At 50.8% G+C, this 20,074-nt stretch overlaps 1 protein-coding gene across 1 annotated transcript in view; it reads right to left on the reverse strand.

Annotated features, from left to right (window-relative positions):
• Nucleotides 1–20,074, reverse strand: part of LOC140393469 (uncharacterized) — a 470,641-nt gene that overhangs the window by 84,338 nt on the left and 366,229 nt on the right. The window contains exons 166-170 of the mRNA XM_072479798.1: nt 13,207–13,327; nt 12,018–12,196; nt 8,902–9,048; nt 2,081–2,208; nt 1,726–1,859 (exon numbers count right to left, since the gene is read on the reverse strand). Of these exons, the coding sequence (XP_072335899.1) occupies nt 1,726–1,859; nt 2,081–2,208; nt 8,902–9,048; nt 12,018–12,196; nt 13,207–13,327 (709 nt within the window). The remainder of the gene's footprint in view (nt 1–1,725; nt 1,860–2,080; nt 2,209–8,901; nt 9,049–12,017; nt 12,197–13,206; nt 13,328–20,074) is intronic.

A 20,074-nucleotide genomic window follows, 5' to 3' on the forward strand; every position in this document is an offset into this window, starting at 1 on the left:
ACAACTTCCAATTTTAATGTCATTGTTTTGGTGTAGATTAGTTTCTGTCAGAGTCAAACAGGAGTGTCCTACATAAATGCTAAGCAAGGTCCAATGATGTCAAAAGGACTCAAATGGGATAACATAAAGGCTTAAGCGGAAAAGGCATGGTGGCTTTGCTGCCAGGCTGAACCAGGTCCATTGACAGAAGAGGCACCTCAAATAATTGTTACATTTTCCTTTGTGGAATCAGGAGGAGGCGTAACATTGGAATCTGGGAATAACATCTGGGTGCAACGTTGGAATCAGGGGCGTCATTCTCCGCTGGCGGGAGTCTCCGTTTTGCCGGCGCCCGGGGGTTTCCCGACGGCGTGGGGCTGCCCCACAATGGGAAACCCCATTGACCGGCCGGTGTTACGGAGACTCCCGCCGGCGGGTCGGGGCAGAAATGTGGCGGGGCGGGTAGGAGAATTTCGCCCATGGTCTCCAATATTCTGAACTGCCCCCCCTCAACCCTTCCATATGTGCGACTCTCCCGAAAGTTCCTCTGCACCGCTTTCTGGGATGGAAGTGGACCAGCAACATTTAAGTGAGGCCTGGTGGTTAAAATTATCATGACCTCCTGTTGCATCAACCAGGCAGGAGGTCAACATGCTGGAGTGGTGTCCTCTCTGAAACTGGCTCCAAGTTCAAATTAGGCCTGTTTACCATGCTGGGATTAGAAAATATATTCTCGGTTGGATGAAATCAGCCAACAGGCTCTGGCTGCTCTTCCACCCTATGGGTGGAATTTTACGGTACCACATGGTCACAACATTTAGTGAGATGGCAGCAGGGACCATAAAACACAGCAAGCCATTCAAACGTCCATTGACTTTGGAGGGACATGAAAATTGTGACTAAGTCTTCACAAAAGAATCGCAAGATATTTTAGCCCATGGCAGTTTTTGTAAAAACACATCTTCATTACATGGCAATTTGCCATCATGTGTTTATGTGATTCTGTGATTTTTATTTCAATTTAGTGGCTAACCCATTTATGTTAAATCTCATTTACGTTACTTTAACACAGTCATTATTTATTTTTAAAATAAGGTGCATTCATTGAACCAGTTCATTCAACTTTTGAAGTGTAGTCGTTCTTATTAAGTAGGCAAATGCAGCAACCAATTTGTGAAGAAAGCTCCCACAAGCAGTACTGTGACATTTGCAAGATGATTTACATTGGTGATGTTGGTTGAGGAATAAATGTTTGCCAAGATATCTGAAGAACTCCTCCACTCTTCGAATTTGCTATGGTACCTTTTACATCTTGATGAAATGAAATGAAATGAAAATCGCTTATTGTCACAAGTAGGCTTCAAATGAAGTTACTGTGAAAAGCCCCTAGTCGCCACATTCCGGCACCTGTTCGGGGAGGCTGGTACAGAAATTGAACCCGCACTGCTGACCTACTCTGTCTGCTTTAAAAGCCAGCTATTTAGCCCTGTGCTAAACCAGCCCCTGGTTTAGCACAGGTTGCCACTGCACTGGCCTACCATTTCTCTTAAAGACACCAACTCCAACAACGCAGCACCAACTCAGCACTGCAATGAAAAGGTCAGCCTAACAGCCAAGAAGAAATTAACTACCGCCTCCATTATGCTTTAGATTTAATTTGTTAACCAGCCAAAATTATTATTTGATTATAACCCAAAAAAAAAACATTTTTCAAATATGGTTAATGTCAAGAATCAAATATCTTACCAAGGTATGGCTTTATTAGATTGAAGTAGGCAATTGTGTTATTTTGCTGAGATATTAATTCAGACAATGCTTGGGTGTATAGCCAGTTCTTCTTTGACTGAGTGCATGTGGAAATATCCAGAACTCCAGCATTCCTGTGGGAGAATGACAGCAATCGTAATTTTGAAATTCATGAAAGAATCAATATATCTTAATTGGTATTGTTACTAACATTGTCGTCCTGTCATCAACTGTCACAAATACACAATTAGCCTTTTTGTTATTGATATCAGTAACTCTCTTAGACCACATTCAATTGTGAACAGGACATTTAATAGCTTTGAGAAACATGAAAGGAGAAAGATAAAATACTTACGTCAAGTTTAAAATAGTCATCAGCTGGCTTTCATCCAGAGTGCACAAGTTTGGTCCACCAATTGCTTTCACAGAAACTGCATCAAGTGTCCCACCCAATTGTAGATATCTTGTAATAATGCTTTTAACCTGAAGAACAGTTCATAAATCGTTCAACAAAAGATATCAAATAAGTCCCATGTCCTTGTCCGTTTATCTTCCTTATTTATGTTATTTAGCATATGTAACCCAACACAATACTTTTTACTCACTCCACACAACTGGACATAAAACTTTCCAGCCATTTTTTTCCAGTTTATTTTCACTGCCTTTTTTATTCCAGGTGACCATTACCGACTACCCTATTTCTAATTTTGGTCAATGCGGAGTTACAGCTGATTACGAAGAGCTATCTGGGAGCGGTCTATGGCAATTCACTGTTAACGCCAATCCCCATCTCAAACCTGTTGCTATTAGTTAGAAAACCTTCAATTCTAATTGGTGGTTCACCTTCCCAACAATCCGCAGCTGGGATCTTACCGATGTCTTGTATTCTAGTAGACAGTAAATCGAGTATCAACCACCATCACATGACCCATACCATTATGTTTCAAATGTTGGAACCTGAGTATTCACAATACTCTCTACAGTTAAGAAAATGGAGTAAGATTTGTCATCTATTAAGTTATAATCTGGTATAATGAGCCCTGAAATTATTGCTCATAAGGCAAAAAGATATCAGTCTTGAACTGTGGTATGTTACGACTACTTGGATCAAAAGCGTTGATAACCCTTGGAATTGAAGCCTCCACTAAACTCACTAAAATGGCAATTCCATTGCAGATACATTGCATGCATTTGACCCCTTCATTTTATTTGCTAAACTATTGACAGTTTTGTCTTGGGCATTTTTATGCACTAACTCCAATCTTTGCTCTGTTAGGAATGTCTCAAAGACAAGTTGTCGCATTGATGGTTTTTCCCTTCTGCTTAATGACAATGCATGAATTACACAATATTTCTATTGTTTCTAATGGATATGGAACAAATATAAGCATATGTAACACTTCTACAAAAAAGATTGATATATGTTAATATGGATTTATGAGTTAATGCTGCAAAACTTAAAAAAATATTTTTATTAAGGCATTTGTCTAAACATTAAACACAAACCAACACAAGAATAAGAACAAACAGGAACCTCATAATAAATAATTAACTCCCATTTTAACCCCTTGATTCCCCTTGCCGACACCTCAATTTTCCTTCAAGAAGTCGATGAATGGCTTCCATCTCCAGGCAAACCCATCAACTGACCCTCTTAAGGTGAACTTAATTTTCTCCAGCCTTAGGAACGCCGCCAGGTCGCTAACCCACACCCCCGGTTTCGGCGGTTCCGAGTCCCTCCATTCCAGCAAAATCCATCTTTGGGCTACCAGGGAGGCAAAGGCCTGGACATCGGCCTCTCACATCCCCTGGACTCCCGAGTCTTCCGACACACCAAATATCGCCACTTCTGGACTCGAGACCACCTTTACCCTCAGCTCGGACATTACCTCCGCGAACCCCTACCCCGATGTTCATCGTAACTGGGGAACAAAGAACAAAGAACAAAGAAATGTACAGCACAGGAACAGGCCCTTCGGCCCTCCAAGCCCGTGCCGACCATACTGCCCGACTAAACTACAATCTTCTACACTTCCTGGGTCCGTATCCTTCTATTCCCATCCTATTCATATATTTGTCAAGATGCCCCTTAAATGTCCCTATCGTCCCTGCTTCCACTACCTCCTCCGGTAGCGAGTTCCAGGTACCCACTACCCTCTGCATAAAAATACTTGCCTCGTACATCTACTCTAAACCTTGCCCCTCTCACCTTAAACCTATGCCCCCTAGTAATTGACCCCTCTACCCTGGGGAAAAGCCTCTGACTATCCACTCTGACTATGCCCCTCATAATTTTGTATACCTCTATCAGGTCGCCCCTCAACCTCCTTCGTTCCAGTGAGAACAAACCGAGTTTATTCAATCGCTCTTCATAGCTTATGCCCTCCATACCAGGCAACATTCTGGTAAATCTCTTCTGCACCCTCTCTAAAGCCTCCACATCCTTCTGGTAGTGTGGCGACCAGAATTGAACACTATACTCCAAGTGTGGCCGAACTAAGGTTCTATACAGCTGCAACATGACTTGCCAATTCTTATACTCAATGTCCCGGCCAATGAAGGCAAGCATGCCGTATGCCTTCTTGACTACCTTCTCCACCTGTGTTGCCCCTTTCAATGACCTGTGGACCTGTACTCCTAGATCTCTTTGACTTTCAATACTCTTGAGGGTTCTACCATTCACTGTATATTCCCTACCTGCATTAGACCTTCCAAAATGCATTACCTCACATTTGTCCGGATTAAACTCCATCTGCCATCTCTCCGCCCAAGTCTCCAGACAATCGAAATCCTTCTGTATCCTCAGACAGTCCTCATCGCTATCCGCAATTCCACCAACCTTTGTGTCGTCTGCAAACTTACTAATCAGACCAGTTACATTTTCCTCCAAATCATTTATATATACTACAAAGAGCAAAGGTCCCAGCACTGATCCCTGTGGAACACCACTGGTCACAGCCCTCCAATTAGAAAAGCATCCCTCCATTGCTACTCTCTGCCTTCTATGGCCTAGCCAGTTCTGTATCCACCTTGCCAGCTCACCCCTGATCCCGTGTGACTTCACCTTTTGTACTAGTCTACCATGAGGGACCTTGTCAAAGGCCTTACTGAAGTCCATATAGACAACATCTACTGCCCTACCTGCATCAATCATCTTAGTGACCTCCTCGAAAAACTCTATCAAGTTAGTGAGACACGACCTCCCCTTCACAAAACCGTGCTGCCTCTCACTAATACGTCCATTTGCTTCCAGATGGGAGTAGATCCTGTCTCTAAGAATTCTCTCCAGTAATTTCCCTACCACTGAAGTAAGGCTCACCGGCCTGTAGTTCCCGGGATTATCCTTGCTACCCTTCTTAAACAGAGGAACAACATTGGCTATTCTCCAGTCCTCCGGGACATCCCCTGAAGACAGCGAGGATCCAAAGATTTCTGTCAAGGCCTCAGCAATTTCCTCTCCAGCCTCCTTCAGTATTCTGGGGTAGATCCTGGGGACTTATCTACCTTAATATTTTTTAAGACACCCAACACCTCGTCTTTTTGGATCACAATGTGACCCAGGCTATCTACACCCCCTTCTCCAATCAAGCCAATCTCAAGAGCGTATTACCAAGTTACCACCAACACGTCACCTGTTCCACCAGAGGCCCAAACATCCCGGACCACTGCTACACAAATATCAAACGTGCCTACCGCTCTATCGCCCGTCCACACTTTGGCAAATCTGACCATATGGCTGTAATCCTGCACCTGGCTTAAAAGCAAAAATGGAAGCGGGAGAATTCGTCAAAGAAAGTCGTACAATATTGGTCGGAGGAATTGTATGATCTCCTACGGGACTGCTTAGAGTCAGTGGACCGGTCAGTATTTTAAAACTCTGCGACCAGCCGGAACGAGTACGCCACTACAGTAACTTATTTCATTAGTACGTGTCTAGAAGACTGTATGCCAAAGAAACAAATCCGCGTGTTTCCCAACCGGAAACCCTGGATGAACAGAGATATCCACTGCTTGCTGAAGACATTACCGGACCAAGCTCGAGTCCCAGGCTAGCCACATGGACCCCCGCTGACTATGGCAAGGTGTACAAGACATAACGGGCTACAAGATGAAGGCATGTAAAATCGCCGGCTCCAATGCACCCCTCCCTGATGAGGTCAATGCATTCTATGCACGCTTTGATCAAGAGGTCAGCGAGAGCACGCCCTCCACCCCAGAAACCTTGGATGAACTTGTATCTGAGATCACCATTGCAGATGTAAGAGCAGCCTTCTCGAAGGTCAACCCACGGAAAGCCACTGGCCCGGATAGGGTATCCGGACGAGCACTCAGGTCTTGCGCGGATCAGCTGGCGTGAAAGATCGTGAATGTATCCAATCCATCACACAAAGCAGCCTCCCATCCATTGACTCGGTCTACAATTCCCGCTGCCTCGGAAAGGCAGCCAGCATAATTAAGGACTCCACGCACCCCGGATATAGGGGGCGGGATTCTCCGACTCCATGGGTTGGGGTGGGGGGGGCATGAATACCGCCCCCGCCGGCTGCTGAATTCTCCGGCGCCGGGGATTTGGTGGGGGCGGGAATCGCGCCTTGCCGGTCACTGGCAGCGGCCCCCCTATGATTCTCCGGCCCGCGATGGGCCGAGTGGCCACCCGTTTTCGGACAGTCCCGCCGCCGTATATTACACCAAGTATTTGCTGGCGGGACCTGGCTGAGCGAGCGGCCTCCGGGGTCATTTCATAGTATTTACAGTGCAGAAGGAGGCCATTTGGCCCATCGGGTCTGCACCGGCTCTTGGAAAGAGCACCCCACCCCAGGTCAACACTTCCACCCTATCCCCGTAACCCAGTAATCCCACCCAACACTAAGGGCAATTTTGGACACTAAGGGCAATTTAGCATGGCCAATCCACCTAACCTGCACATCCTTGGACTGTGGGAGGAAACCGGAGCACCCGGAGGAAACCCACGCACACACGGGGAGGATGTGCAGACTCCGCACAGACAGTGACCCAAGCCGGAATCGAACCTGGGACCCTGGAGCTGTGAAGCAATTGTGCTATCCACAATGCTACCGTGCTGTCCTCGGGGGCGCGCGGGGGGGATCGGGCCCCGGGAGGTGCCCCCATGGTAGCCTGGCCCGCGATCGGGGCCCACCAATCAGTGGCGGGCCTGTGCCGTGTTGGGAACTCTATTCTTCCGCACTCACCTTCCATACCTTCCATGCTCCCAATCCTCCCACCACAGAACCGAACAAAACACCTCAAAAAAGAGAAGTTATGTAATAACTAACCAAAGAAAGGCAGTAAAACAAAAAAAGGCAGAGAAAATCAACATCTCCTTACTCCTCCTCCGCAGTTCAATGTCCACCTTCTTCTGCCAGTCCACTGTCTCTTAAAATCTCCATCGCCTCCTCTGGTATCTCAAAATGGTGTTCTCGGTCGTTGTGAGTCACACAGAGCCGGGCCACAGCATCCCAAACTCACCCCCTTTTTAAAGAGGGCAGCCTTCACCCTACTAAACCCAGCTCTCCTCTTTGCCAGGTCCACGACCAGGTCCTGGTACACCTGGAACTCATTGCCTTCCTCATCTGCAGAACCGCACCACCATCGCCCTCGGCGGCTCATTCACCTGTGGCTTCCTCAGCAGCGCCCTGTGCGCCCGGTCGACCTCTAGGGACCGGTCAAAGGCCCACTCCCCCATCAACTTCTCCAACATCTTGGTTACATACGAGCCAGCGTCCGCTCCCTCGATGCCTTCAGGCATCCCCACGCCCCACGATTCTTAAGTTTTGTCTCCTGGAGCAGTTCTCCAGATCCTCTACATTCTCTTTAGCCACTTCTGGGTATCCCACATCATTCCGATCTCAGCCGCCAATAAGATAAGTTGCTCCTCGTGCTCCCCCCCCGCTTCCTCCATTTTCCGGATGGCCTGGCCCTGGGTCTCCAGCCTATGTTCCACCTGATCAATTACAGCTTTTTGTGGTTCCACTGCATTGGCTAGGTCTTCCTGGGCTTCCTTTCTCTGCTGGCTGAACCTCTCATTTAAGAAGTCCACCAGCTACTCCATTGACCACTGGGCAGGCAGGGCTGACCCTTTACCCCCGCCATCATCACCTGTGGCACACAAATAATTTCTTGCTCCAAAAGCTCCCTTTTTCTTCACCCACTTCTGGTCCATGGGTCCATCCACCAGCACCACCAGTGGAGTTTAACTTTCTTGAATCACCTCTCCACCTTTTCCCACCAAAACATACGCCCAGCAAACAGGGAAAAGGACAAAAAAAGACGCCTCGAATGAGAGTTGCCAAATGTGCGACCACTCACTCATGGCTGCCCCAGGAAGTCCAGTTAATGCTGCAAACCTGTATAAATTGTAATGTCGTCCATTCACATAATTTCAATTAATGAATGTTTATAGTAGTTAATTTAAGTTCTTCAATTCTTTGCCTATCAAAACATTCTTTACATTGCAAATAGGTACATGAACTCTTAGTCCTAGGGCGCCATCACCCATTGCCAATATTGACCCAATGATAAGCATAATTCAAAAACATAATTTAACAAAAGGGTCACAGAAATGGGAATTTTTAACTCCAATGTTGGGCAACCAATGGACTACAGGGGCCTGCCACCCAGGAAATGCTAAAAGAGGCCTTTTCAAATGGAACGGCCATGCTTTATTAACACAGATGGGATGATGTGCCCAAAGACGGTTCACTGGTTATGGGCCAGTGAATACTGGGTGGCCCAGAGGCTATCTGACCGACACTTAAGCAAGCTGATATTGGTTCGGTGGGGTGACGGCAAGGAATCCAAATGGGAAAAACCTAGGGCAGTAGTGGTCCAAGCTTTCTTTGAGAGGTCCGTAGAACCACTCTGCTCTCAAGGTTGTTAAGGCATCTGCTTCTTGACAATTAGGTTTAACACAATGGAGCAGTAACACCGAATACTCTGATCAGGCTCCAATGTATACCATTAGAACCCTGTTTTACAGGTATTCATGAGACTTCAGACGGAATCAGGTGTTTTCATCAATCATCCAAGAAACCAACAGTGTTGAATTCTGATAGAGGTTAAAATTCCTCCAAGGTTCCAAAATTTCCTTCAAGACCAAGTGCTCCTATATTTGCAGATATTAATATTTTAAAATGCATATTATCTGAGTTTCATTACCGTGGCATTTTCCAGCTGTTGCATCACTAATGCAGCAAGTGTCTCAATTTGAGTGATATTCCAGCTGCTGACTTCTGTCGCATTAAACACAGTGGATATGTCCCCCAGTAGTTCAATCTGATTTTCTGGTAGTCCATTGGGGTAAATCTGTTTCAGGAAAACCAATGTGATAATTCATTCACTTATTGAGGTTTTATTTCCCAGCGTACAAGTACAGTTTTAAATGCCTGCTGTAGTCACTGTAGTGAATGTGACTGATCTACATATCAGTTCCTTACACTTGAGGCTACTATTCTAAATCTTGGCTTCCTCAGTGCACTGTGGGTGTACCTACACCACATGGACGAGAGAAGTTCAAGGGGCAGCACGGTAGCCTTGTGGATAGCACAATTGCTTCACAGCTCCAGGGTCCCAGGTTCGATTCCGGCTTGGGTCACTGTCTGTGTGGAGTCTGCACGTCCTCCCAGTGTGCGTGGGTTTCCTCCGGGTGCTCCGGTTTCCTCCCACAGTCCAAAGATGTGCAGGTTAGGTGGATTGGCCATGCTAAATTGCCCTTAGTGTCCAAAATTGCCCTTAGTGTTGGGTGGGGTTACTGGGTTATGGGGATAGGGTGGAGGTGTTGACTTGGGGTAGGGTGTTCTTTCCAAGAGCCAGTGCAGACTCGATGGGCCGAATGGTCTCCTTCTGCACCGTAAATTCTATGATAAGACAACTCACCTCCACCTTCTGATGGGTAATTAGAGATGAGCAACAAATGCTCCCCTAGCCAGCAACACTCACATCCCAAGAATTGTTTTTTTTAATTTAAAGAGATGTCTCAAAGACATAGGCCTTAACCTCAGAGCTCCCCAGCTCCCCAAATTGGAGGGGTATCCCAAAATGTGCTGGGGAATCCCCTTTGGAAATTCCTAGGGAAGGGTTCGCACGGCAATTGCCCAGAAGGGCAAACTTTCTCTGGGCATTTGGCCTGCACTGGGAACCACCCGAAACTGTGATTTAAATCGCAAACTTCAAATGGCTCTGGCTGTGTTACACAAATAGTTACTCAGAACCTGGAACACCTCCTCACGAGACACCCCCCACGTCTTTGATTCCCCCAGGGGTTTATGCCACTCCCCCAAAATGGGACTTCTCCCACAGATCTTCTCAAACCTTCCCGATTAACCATCACCCCATGGTAATGCCCACCCCAACGACCCCCCCCCCCCGCCATGGATTCCACACACCCCACCTCACACCATGATCCAACACACACCACCCCAAAGGCCTGACTCCTCCCTCAACCAGACCTAATGCCCCGACCCGATCTGGCACCCCCATCCCAGTTTGTTCCACCTGACCCGACCCCCCCGACCACACCCACCACCCAAGTTCCAAACCCACCCAAGCCAGGTTCCAACCATCCACGCTCTAGTTGAGACACCTCCATCCCACTCCCGAGTTCTGATCCCACCCACCATCGCCCATCGTCCACCACCCTCCCCTTCTGCTGTGTCCAAGTTCCAATCGGTCCACCACTCCACAAGTTCCATTCCCCCACCACACCACGCCTCCTGGATTCTGACCACTCCCCCACTACTCCAACCCCCTTGTGTTTCGACACCACCAGCTCAACCCCCACTAAGTTCTCAAATCAACACCTCATCCGCTTCACTGACCCAACCACCCTCAACCCACCTATCCTCAAGTTCTGTCAGAAGAAATTTAATCTAAGTAATTGGGCGTGAGCTCTGAGGAAGTTATGGCCCATTGTTACAAATAATGGACTCGATCTAATAGTACCACCTGAATTGTGAAGCATTTTCAGTGGACATGAGGAAAATGTAAGCACAAAATTTTAAATATACTTTGAAATGGGTTGATTATCTGGCCAGCAAATGAAGTTAATGCTGCAGAATTGTACAAGATGCTATCTTTGCCTGTCACATAGTTTACACCAAAGTGAAATGCATAATATTTATACAATCATGACGAACCACAATACCGTGGCTGCAGAGCTTAAACTGTTTGCAAATCCTTGCCCTGGCATGTTTTCTTCTGCTTCCTCATTTTTACAAAAAAGTAGAAATATTGGGAGCGATTTGCCGGCTGCATCCCGCCAGAGTCAGGACGGGACATGGCCAGTAGATCCCGAGAAAGGCCTCTTCCGGGATTCCTGTCAGTCATTATGCCTTGCAAGATCTAGACGTTGTGATCTGAATCCCGCCTACTAGCCCACTTAACTAAGCTTGCGACGGATCGAAAGGCCACCCGGCATCTACCGGCCACTCCGAGGAGACCCCAGCTGGGCGCCGTGTAGCACTGTTCACACAAACGGGGACCAGGCAGAACGGTACTTGGGGGGGTCTCCCAAGTGAGGTGATTGGCCTCTGGCCAGGCTGACACCCTGGCAATGCTGGTGCCACCAGGGCACCTTGGCACTGGGCACACTGGCAGTGCCCCCTGGCAGTGGCACCTGGGTGCCAGGCTGGCACTGCATGTGCCCAGGTAGCACTACCGGGCTGGCAGGGGCACTGCCAGGGTGCCAGGCTGGCATTTTGCCAGCACCAGGGATCAGGTACGAGTATGCCCTGCCCGTGTGAGGTAGGGTACGGGGGCCCCCCCACCGAGAACCCCCCAAAAAAGTAAATTGGGGGTTGGGGGTGATCCAGGGCTCTTGTCAGGAGTGGGAGGTGGGGGGGTTGAGAGATTGGTTCACTATTTAAAAGTAGCACTCCATTCTCTTCCTGCACCTAAGAGCTCCGAAGGGTGACACTAAAGTGCAGCCATGGGGGTGCGGGGATGGGGGGGGGCATTCCCCGACAGGGGATGAAATAGCAACAAAGTGCTGTTGGATAGCAGAGTTGTACTCAGTGCTTATCCCGCCCATAAAGGACTGGAGTTTTAAAAGTTAAATCACGCCCCTTACCTTCGGTCAGAGATCAAGAACAACATTCATTTATGTAGCAGCTTTACTGCAGGCAAATAGCCCACTGGGCTGAAAACCATTGGCAAAACAGGGTGTGATTCATTCCACCAGATTAACGTTTAGGCAATGAAGTTGAAAATCTATCACATTAATATTAAAATATTATACAACGGGTAAGAAGAGACAGAGCATCAATCATGTTATTTACCTGGTTGAGTTTGTTTTTCAGAACTTGAAGCTGATCAGAATCAAAGTCAAGGGTTCCCAATAACTCCATGTTATCTTTTAATGTAGCATTATCCAAGCAGGCTTCAAGCTGGGCAGCATCATAGTTTACTGGGATCAGCTCGTTAATGACTTCCGATGTTATCTGTCCCACTGTGCACCCTGCAAATAACATTTTATTTGATATATCAACTACATTTGTTCCCAAAGTATTAAAGTGGCCTTTCATACAAAGTCTTTGAACATTAAATTATGGATTAAACACGATATTTGTTGTGATTAAAGGCAACCTCATTATGTACTATTGGTTGAGAGACTAGACATCTATTAGAGTACTGAAACATCTGAGCCTCAGCGGCTACATTGATTAATGCACAATTTTGGCTCTCTGACCTCTTCTGTCAATTGCAAAATATTTATTTACATTGATAAAGAGATTTCAAGTGTTTGCAGTTTCAGCTATTGATGCTTTAAGTAGTGCAAAATAAGGTTTTTTCTTAGAAAAGAAAGTAGACAGTTATAAATGAACATTTTTTTTCAAAACATTTCTTTGAACATTGTCATTGCTTTAGGGTCCATTGGTTCTATGCAGCGAATGGGCATGGAAGTACCATAGTTCAACCTGGTGGTGTGGTGGGGGTGCATGAGGTGGCATGGAGAGTGTGCAGAGGCCTGAGGAAGTTTGAGGGATAAAGGTGAGGGGATCTTATTGTTTCATTACAACTGGGGCAAAGTCCCACAGCATTGAAGCAAACCCTTTAACCAGCTCACTTCGGCATCCGGCTGTCCCTGTGGTTGCCTCTGAACTCTTTCCTGTGTTGGCTGACCTGCCTGCAGTTTACACCAGCAAACCCCCCACCCCCAGTCACCCACATCTTCCCAAAGCAGGGTGGCCGAGCCAGGAATTTCTCTGACTCCCACTACCCAGACAAGAAGGAAAATCCAACCAGAGACTTCTTGTAAAGCTTTAATTAAAGTGATTTAATTAAAGATTTTATTCATGAGAACTAATCACATTCACAAATAATTCCCAGTCTCTATTTTAATTAATCAGACCACAATACAAACAATAATACTTTATTATTCATTCTTTCTTACCTGCTGCCAGTCTCTATTTTAATTAATCAGACCACAATACAAACAATAATACTTTATTATTCATTCTTTCTTACCTGCTGCTCGCCTTAATCTTCTTTGTCGTCTGAGCTGCTTTATAAACCTTCGCACAACTTTCCGTTTACTAAACTTTTTCATTTTCCTGATAACTTTTGGGATGGCTGCATTATAGGCATCCTGCGGGGTACAAAAAATTAGTGTGTGGTTAATTACATGCAATTCTTGAGTAGTAAAAGCACCCTTTTCTGGACAAACATTTTGGGGCAACTTTTCTGGTCCTGCCCGCTGCGGGATTAGTCGGGGCAGGATGGGAAATCTGATGGACCATTAAAAGGTCCAGAGAATTTCCAGTCTCAGGGCGGGTGAAACCGGAAAATCCTGCCGTTTTGAGTTAAAAACTATGGATTCCCTGTGAGATCAACCAGAATGTGACAAATACGCTTCACAAACAAACACGTGGGGGAACGTAGGCCAGGGGGATCATCGGTCTGGGGGGGAATTGTAGATCGGGGGGATTATAGGTCGGGGGGGGAAAACGTAGGTCGCGGGGGGAACCTTTGGTTGGGGGAACCTTGGGTTGGGGGGATGGTAGGTCAGGTTGATCGGATGTCGGGGGGATGGGAGGTCGGGGGGAGGGGGTTGAAGGTCACCGGGACAAATCGGAGGTCGCCATGGGAGATCCGAGGTCGCGGAGGAATCGGAGGTCGTGGGGGGGGATGAGAGGTAGGGGCAGCACGATGGTCCACTCACGTTGATGCAACAGTCAAAAAAGCCCAACAACGTCTCTACTTCCTGGGAAGCTTAAGAAATTTGGCATGTCTGCACGACTCTCACAAACGTCTACAGATGTGCGATAGAGAGCATCCTATCCGGCTGCATCACAGCCTGGTATGGCAACTGCTCAGTCCAAGATCACAAGGAACTGCAGACTGTGGTGAACTCAGCCCAACACAGCACACAAACTTGCCACCCCCACATTGATTCTGTGTACACCTCTCACTGCCTCAGGAAGGCAGACAGCATTATCAGACCCCTCCAACCCAGGCATTGCCTTCTTCCAGACCCTTCCATCAGGCAGAAGTCTGAAGACTCGCCCATCCAGACATAGGAACAGCTTCTTTCCCACAGCTACAAGACTCCTCAACGACTCCCCCTAGGACTGATCTGTTCCCTGTAAGAACACTATTCACGACGCCCTAATCTGCTCTTGCTCATGTATTTGATTTGTTTGGCCCCTTGGTCCACACTGAAACCAATCACTGTTTTGTCGATGTACCATTTTTCAATGTTCCCAGTTGATTATTCTTGTGTCTACTATGTACGTACATACTGTGTACATTCCTCGGCCGCAGAAAAATACTTTTCACTGTACTTCGGTACATGTGACAATAAATCAAATCAGTGGTTAGCACTCACAACGCCATGGGCCCAGGTTCAATTCCTGCCTCAGGTCACTCTGTGTGGAGCTTGCACTTTCTCCCCGTGACTTTGTGGGTTTCCTCCGGTTTCCTCCCACAGTCCAAACAAGTGCTTATTAGGTGGATTGGCCATGATAAATTGCCCATCAGTGTCCAAAAGGTTAGGTGGGGTTACTGTGTTATGGGCATCTGGTCAGGATCTGGACCTAGGTATGGTACTCTTTCCAAGGGTCGGTGCAGACCTGAGGGGCCGAATGGCCTACTTCTGCATTGCAGAGATTCCATTCTATGCTTCTATTCTAAGATTCTATGATTCTCGGTCGGAGGAGGATTGGAGGTCAAGGCAGGATCCGAGTTCGGACTGAGATCGGAGGTCGAGGGGAGATCGGGGGTCGAGGGGAGATCGGAAGTCGAGGGGAGATTGGAGGTCGAGGGGCAATCAGAAGTCGAGGGGCGATCGGAAGTCAAGGGGAGGTTGAAGGTCAAGGGACAATTGGAGGTCGAGGGGCAAACAGAAGTCGAGGGGCGATCGGAGAGTGAGGTGGAATCGGAGGTTGAGGTGGAAATCGGAGGGCGGGAGTCGGTCTGAAGTCAGCAGGAATCAGAGGTCATGGGGATCAGAGGTTGGTGGATTGGATGTCGGGGGGGGGGCGTTATATTACGTGATAGTAATACATCGTTACTCTTTTGCGTATCTCCAGAATGGTCTGATGGTTGTCGATCAATAAAACTATCAGCCTTCAAATTAAGCAAATAACATTTATTGAATAACGAATATATATCTATGAGTTTGTTCACTCTCCTACAACTATAACTGATGATTAAGTAACTGAGAAGAAGTACAAATAATGTTTAACTACACTTGTCAACTGTGGTGATGTGCATCAATGTAAATGCATGTAGGCTAGCTAGACACTAGAGGGAGTACCTCACATTACACACACACACACTCAACCAATAGATCAGTTAGATAGGACACGACCAATGGACATTCACGATACACAGGGGCTGGTTTAGCACACTGGGCTAAATCGCTGTCTTTGAAAGCAGACCAAGGCAGGCCAGCAGCACAGTGCAATTCCCATAGCAGCCTCCCCGAACAGGCGCCAGAATGTGGCGACTAGGGACTTTTCACAGTAACTTAATTTGAAGCCTACTTCTGACAATAAGCGATTTTCATTTCATTTCACACAGAGGTGACACGACCATTTATTGAATAACGAATATATATCTATGAGTTTGTCCACTCTTCTACAACTATAACTGATGATTTAAGTAACTGAGAAGAAGTACAAATAATGTTTAATTACACTTGCCAACTAAGCTATATCTCGAACACTCTGCTCACTTGTCACTCCTGATACGAAGAGGCAGGGATCTCCTCTGAGTGCAGTTTATATACATGGATCTGGTGCTGCCATCTAGAAGTTGCCTAGCACTATAATACAGATGTTAACCCTTTACACACCAGCAGATATACAGATCACTACAGGGGGAATGGGAGGTCGGGGGAATGGGAGGTCAAGGGGATGGGAGGTCGGGTTGGAACTGGAGTTTGGAGCGGGATCGGAGGTAGGAGGGAATCGGATTCCGATCGGGGGATCGGAGGCCGAGGGGTACGGAGGCCAAGGGAATCAGAGGTTGAGAGGATTGGAGGCTGAGGGGAACGGAGATCAAGGGTATCGGAGGTTGGGGACAATCGGAGGTCGAGGATGAATTGGGGATTGAGGGGGGAATCGGGGGGTCAAGGGGGAGATCGTAGGTAGCAGGCTAGATTGGAGGTCGCTGTGGGGATTGGGGATCGACGGCGGAGATCGGAAATCGAGGGAGAGATCAGAGGTCACGGTGGCGATTGAAAGTCGCCAGGATAGATTGGAGGTCAAGGTGGGATCGGAGGTTGAGGTGGAACCGGAGATCGGGGCGGAATCGGAGGTTGGGAGGGGAATCAGATGTCGGGGGGAATCAGATGTCGGCGGGATCGGAGGTCGGCGGGATGCGGAGGTCGGGGGGTGCGGAGGTCGGGGGGTGCGGAGGTCGGGGGGTGCGGAGGTCGGGGGGTGCGGAGGTCGGGGGGTGCGGAGGTCGGGGGGTGCGGAGGTCGGGGGGTGCGGAGGTCGGGGGGTGCGGAGGTCGGGGGGTGCGGAGGTCGGGGGGTGCGGAGGTCGGGGGGTGCGGAGGTCGGGGGGTGCGGAGGTCGGGGGGTGCGGAGGTCGGGGGGTGCGGAGGTCGGGGGGTGCGGAGGTCGGGGGGTGCGGAGGTCGGGGGGTGCGGAGGTCGGGGGGTGCGGAGGTCGGGGGGTGCGGAGGTCGGGGGGTGCGGAGGTCGGGGGGTGCGGTGGTCGGGGGGTGCGGAGGTCGGGAGGTCGGGGGGTGCGGAGGTCGGGGGGTGCGGAGGTCGGGGGGTGCGGAGGTCGGGGGGTGCGGAGGTCGGGGGGTGCGGAGGTCGGGGGGTGCGGAGGTCGGGGGGTGCGGAGGTCGGGGGGTGCGGAGGTCGGGGGGTGCGGAGGTCGGGGGGTGCGGAGGTCGGGGGGTGCGGAGGTCGGGGGGTGCGGAGGTCGGGGGGTGCGGAGGTCGGGGGGTGCGGAGGTCGGGGGGTGCGGAGGTCGGGGGGTGCGGAGGTCGGGGGGTGCGGAGGTCGGGGGGTGCGGAGGTCGGGGGGTGCGGAGGTCGGGGGGTGCGGAGGTCGGGGGGTGCGGAGGTCGGGGGGTGCGGAGGTCGGGGGGTGCGGAGGTCGGGGGGTGCGGAGGTCGGGGGGTGCGGAGGTCGGGGGGTGCGGAGGTCGGGGGGTGCGGAGGTCGGGGGGTGCGGAGGTCGGGGGGTGCGGAGGTCGGGGGGTGCGGAGGTCGGGGGGTGCGGAGGTCGGGGGGTGCGGAGGTCGGGGGGTGCGGAGGTCGGGGGGTGCGGCGGTCGGGGGGTGCGGCGGTCGGGGGGTGCGGCGGTCGGGGGGTGCGGCGGTCGGGGGGTGCGGAGGTCGGGGGGTGCGGAGGTCGGGGGGTGCGGAGGTCGGGGGGTGCGGAGGTCGGGGGGTGCGGAGGTCGGGGGGTGCGGAGGTCGGGGGGTGCGGAGGTCGGGGGGTGCGGAGGTCGGGGGGTGCGGAGGTCGGGGGGTGCGGAGGTCGGGGGGTGCGGAGGTCGGGGGGTGCGGAGGTCGGGGGGTGCGGAGGTCGGGGGGTGCGGAGGTCGGGGGGTGCGGAGGTCGGGGGGTGCGGAGGTCGGGGGGTGCGGAGGTCGGGGGGTGCGGAGGTCGGGGGTGCGGAGGTCGGGGGGTGCGGAGGTCGGGGGGTGCGGAGGTCGGGGGGTGCGGAGGTCGGGGGGTGCGGAGGTCGGGGGGTGCGGAGGTCGGGGGGTGCGGAGGTCGGGGGGTGCGGAGGTCGGGGGGTGCGGAGGTCGGGGGGTGCGGAGGTCGGGGGGTGCGGAGGTCGGGGGGTGCGGAGGTCGGGGGGTGCGGAGGTCGGGGGGTGCGGAGGTCGGGGGGTGCGGAGGTCGGGGGGTGCGGAGGTCGGGGGGTGCGGAGGCCGGGGGGTGCGGAGGCCGGGGGGTGCGGAGGCCGGGGGGTGCGGAGGCCGGGGGGTGCGGAGGCCGGGGGGTGCGGAGGCCGGGGGGTGCGGAGGCCGGGGGGTGCGGAGGTCGGGGGGTGCGGAGGTCGGGGGGTGCGGAGGTCGGGGGGTGCGGAGGTCGGGGGGTGCGGAGGTCGGGGGGTGCGGAGGTCGGGGGTGCGGAGGTCGGGGGTGCGGAGGTCGGGGGTGCGGAGGTCGGGGGTGCGGAGGTCGGGGGTGCGGAGGTCGGGGGTTCGGAGGTCGGGGGTTCGGAGGTCGGGGGTTCGGAGGTCGGAGGTCGGGGGTTCGGAGGTCGGGGGTTCGGAGGTCGGGGGTTCGGAGGTCGGGGGGTTCGGAGGTCGGGGGGTTCGGAGGTCGGGGGGTTCGGAGGTCGGGGGTTCGGAGGTCGAGGGTAGATCGGAAGTTATGGGGGGGTTGGGCTCGAGGGGGGATCGGATGTCCTGCTGGAGGCATCAGACGTTGAGGGAGGATCGGAGGTCAGGGAGGGGATTGTAGGTCTTGGGGCATCGGAGGTTGAGATGGAATCGAAGGTCTCGTGGGGGTCGTATGTCAAGATGAGGATCGTAAGTCGAGGGGGGAATCGGTGGTCAAGGGGGATAGGAGCTCGAGGGAGTATAGGAGGTCGAGGGGTGATTGGAGGTCGGGAGCATCAGAGGTCACGGGGGATTTGAGGTTGTGATTCAAAGTCAAAGGGTTCAGAGGTTGAGGGGGATCGGAGGTCGAGGGGGGATCGGAGGTCGGAATTGTGGGACGTTGGATATGTAACACTGGCAGAACAATCGGAAGTTACCAATTTAAATCATTTTCTTGGATGGTTCCCAGTGCAGGGCAATTGCCCAGAAAAACTTACCACTTCTGGACAATTGTCATGTAAACCCTTACCTGGGAACTTCTGAGAGGGAATACCCAGTACATCTTTGGGTATTCCCAAATTCCGACACTGGGGAGCCAGGGAGATATGGGCTTATATACAGTGCATATCCACTGCTAGAATTATTATAAATACCAATTAGATTTCATTCTTAATTTGATCTTTAATGCAGCTTTATCTAAAGTGGATTAATAAAATGTTCCTCAATAAATCTCTCACCATTTAAAAGTGTGAGGTGATTCATTTTGGAAGGAATAACAGGAAGACAGAGTACTGGGCTAATGGTAAGATTCTTGGCAGTGTGGATGAGCAGAGAGATCTCGGTGTCCATGTACATAGATCCCTGAAAGTTGCCACCCAGGTTGAGAGGGTTGTTAAGAAGGCGTACGGTGTGTTAGCTTTTATTGGTAGAGGGATTGAGTTTCGGAGCCATGAGGTCATGTTGCAGCTGTACAAAACTCAGGTGCGGCCGCATTTAGAGTATTGCGTGCAATTCTGGTCGCTGCATCATAGGAAGGATGTGGAAGCATTGGAAAGGGTGCAGAGGAGATTTACCAGAATGTTGCCTGGTATGGAGGGAAGATCTTATGAGGAAAGGCTGAGGGACTTGAGGCTGTTTTCGTGAGAAGAAGGTTAAGAGGTGACTTAATTGAGGCATACAAGATGATCAGAGGATTGGATAGGGTGGACAGTGAGAGCCTTTTTCCTCGGATGGTGATGTCTAGCACGAGGGGACATAGCTTTAAATTGAGGGGAGATAGATATGACAGATGTCAGAGGTAGGTTCTTTACTCAGAGAGTAGTACGGGGGTGGAATGCCCTGCCTGCAACAGTAGTGGACTCACCAACACTAAGGGCATTCAAATGGTCATTGGATAGACATATGGACGATAAGGGAATAGTGTAGATGGGCTTTAGAGTGGTTTCACAGGTCGGGGGGTGCGGAGGTCGGGGGGTGCGGAGGTCGGGGGGTGCGGAGGCCGGGGGGTGCGGAGGTCGGGGGGTGCGGAGGTCGGGGGGTGCGGAGGTCGGGGGGTGCGGAGGTCGGGGGTGCGGAGGCCGGGGGGTGCGGAGGTCGGG

This window comes from Scyliorhinus torazame, chromosome 17 (genome assembly GCF_047496885.1).
Source record: "Scyliorhinus torazame isolate Kashiwa2021f chromosome 17, sScyTor2.1, whole genome shotgun sequence".
In the NCBI taxonomy this organism is placed as follows: domain Eukaryota; kingdom Metazoa; phylum Chordata; class Chondrichthyes; order Carcharhiniformes; family Scyliorhinidae; genus Scyliorhinus; species Scyliorhinus torazame.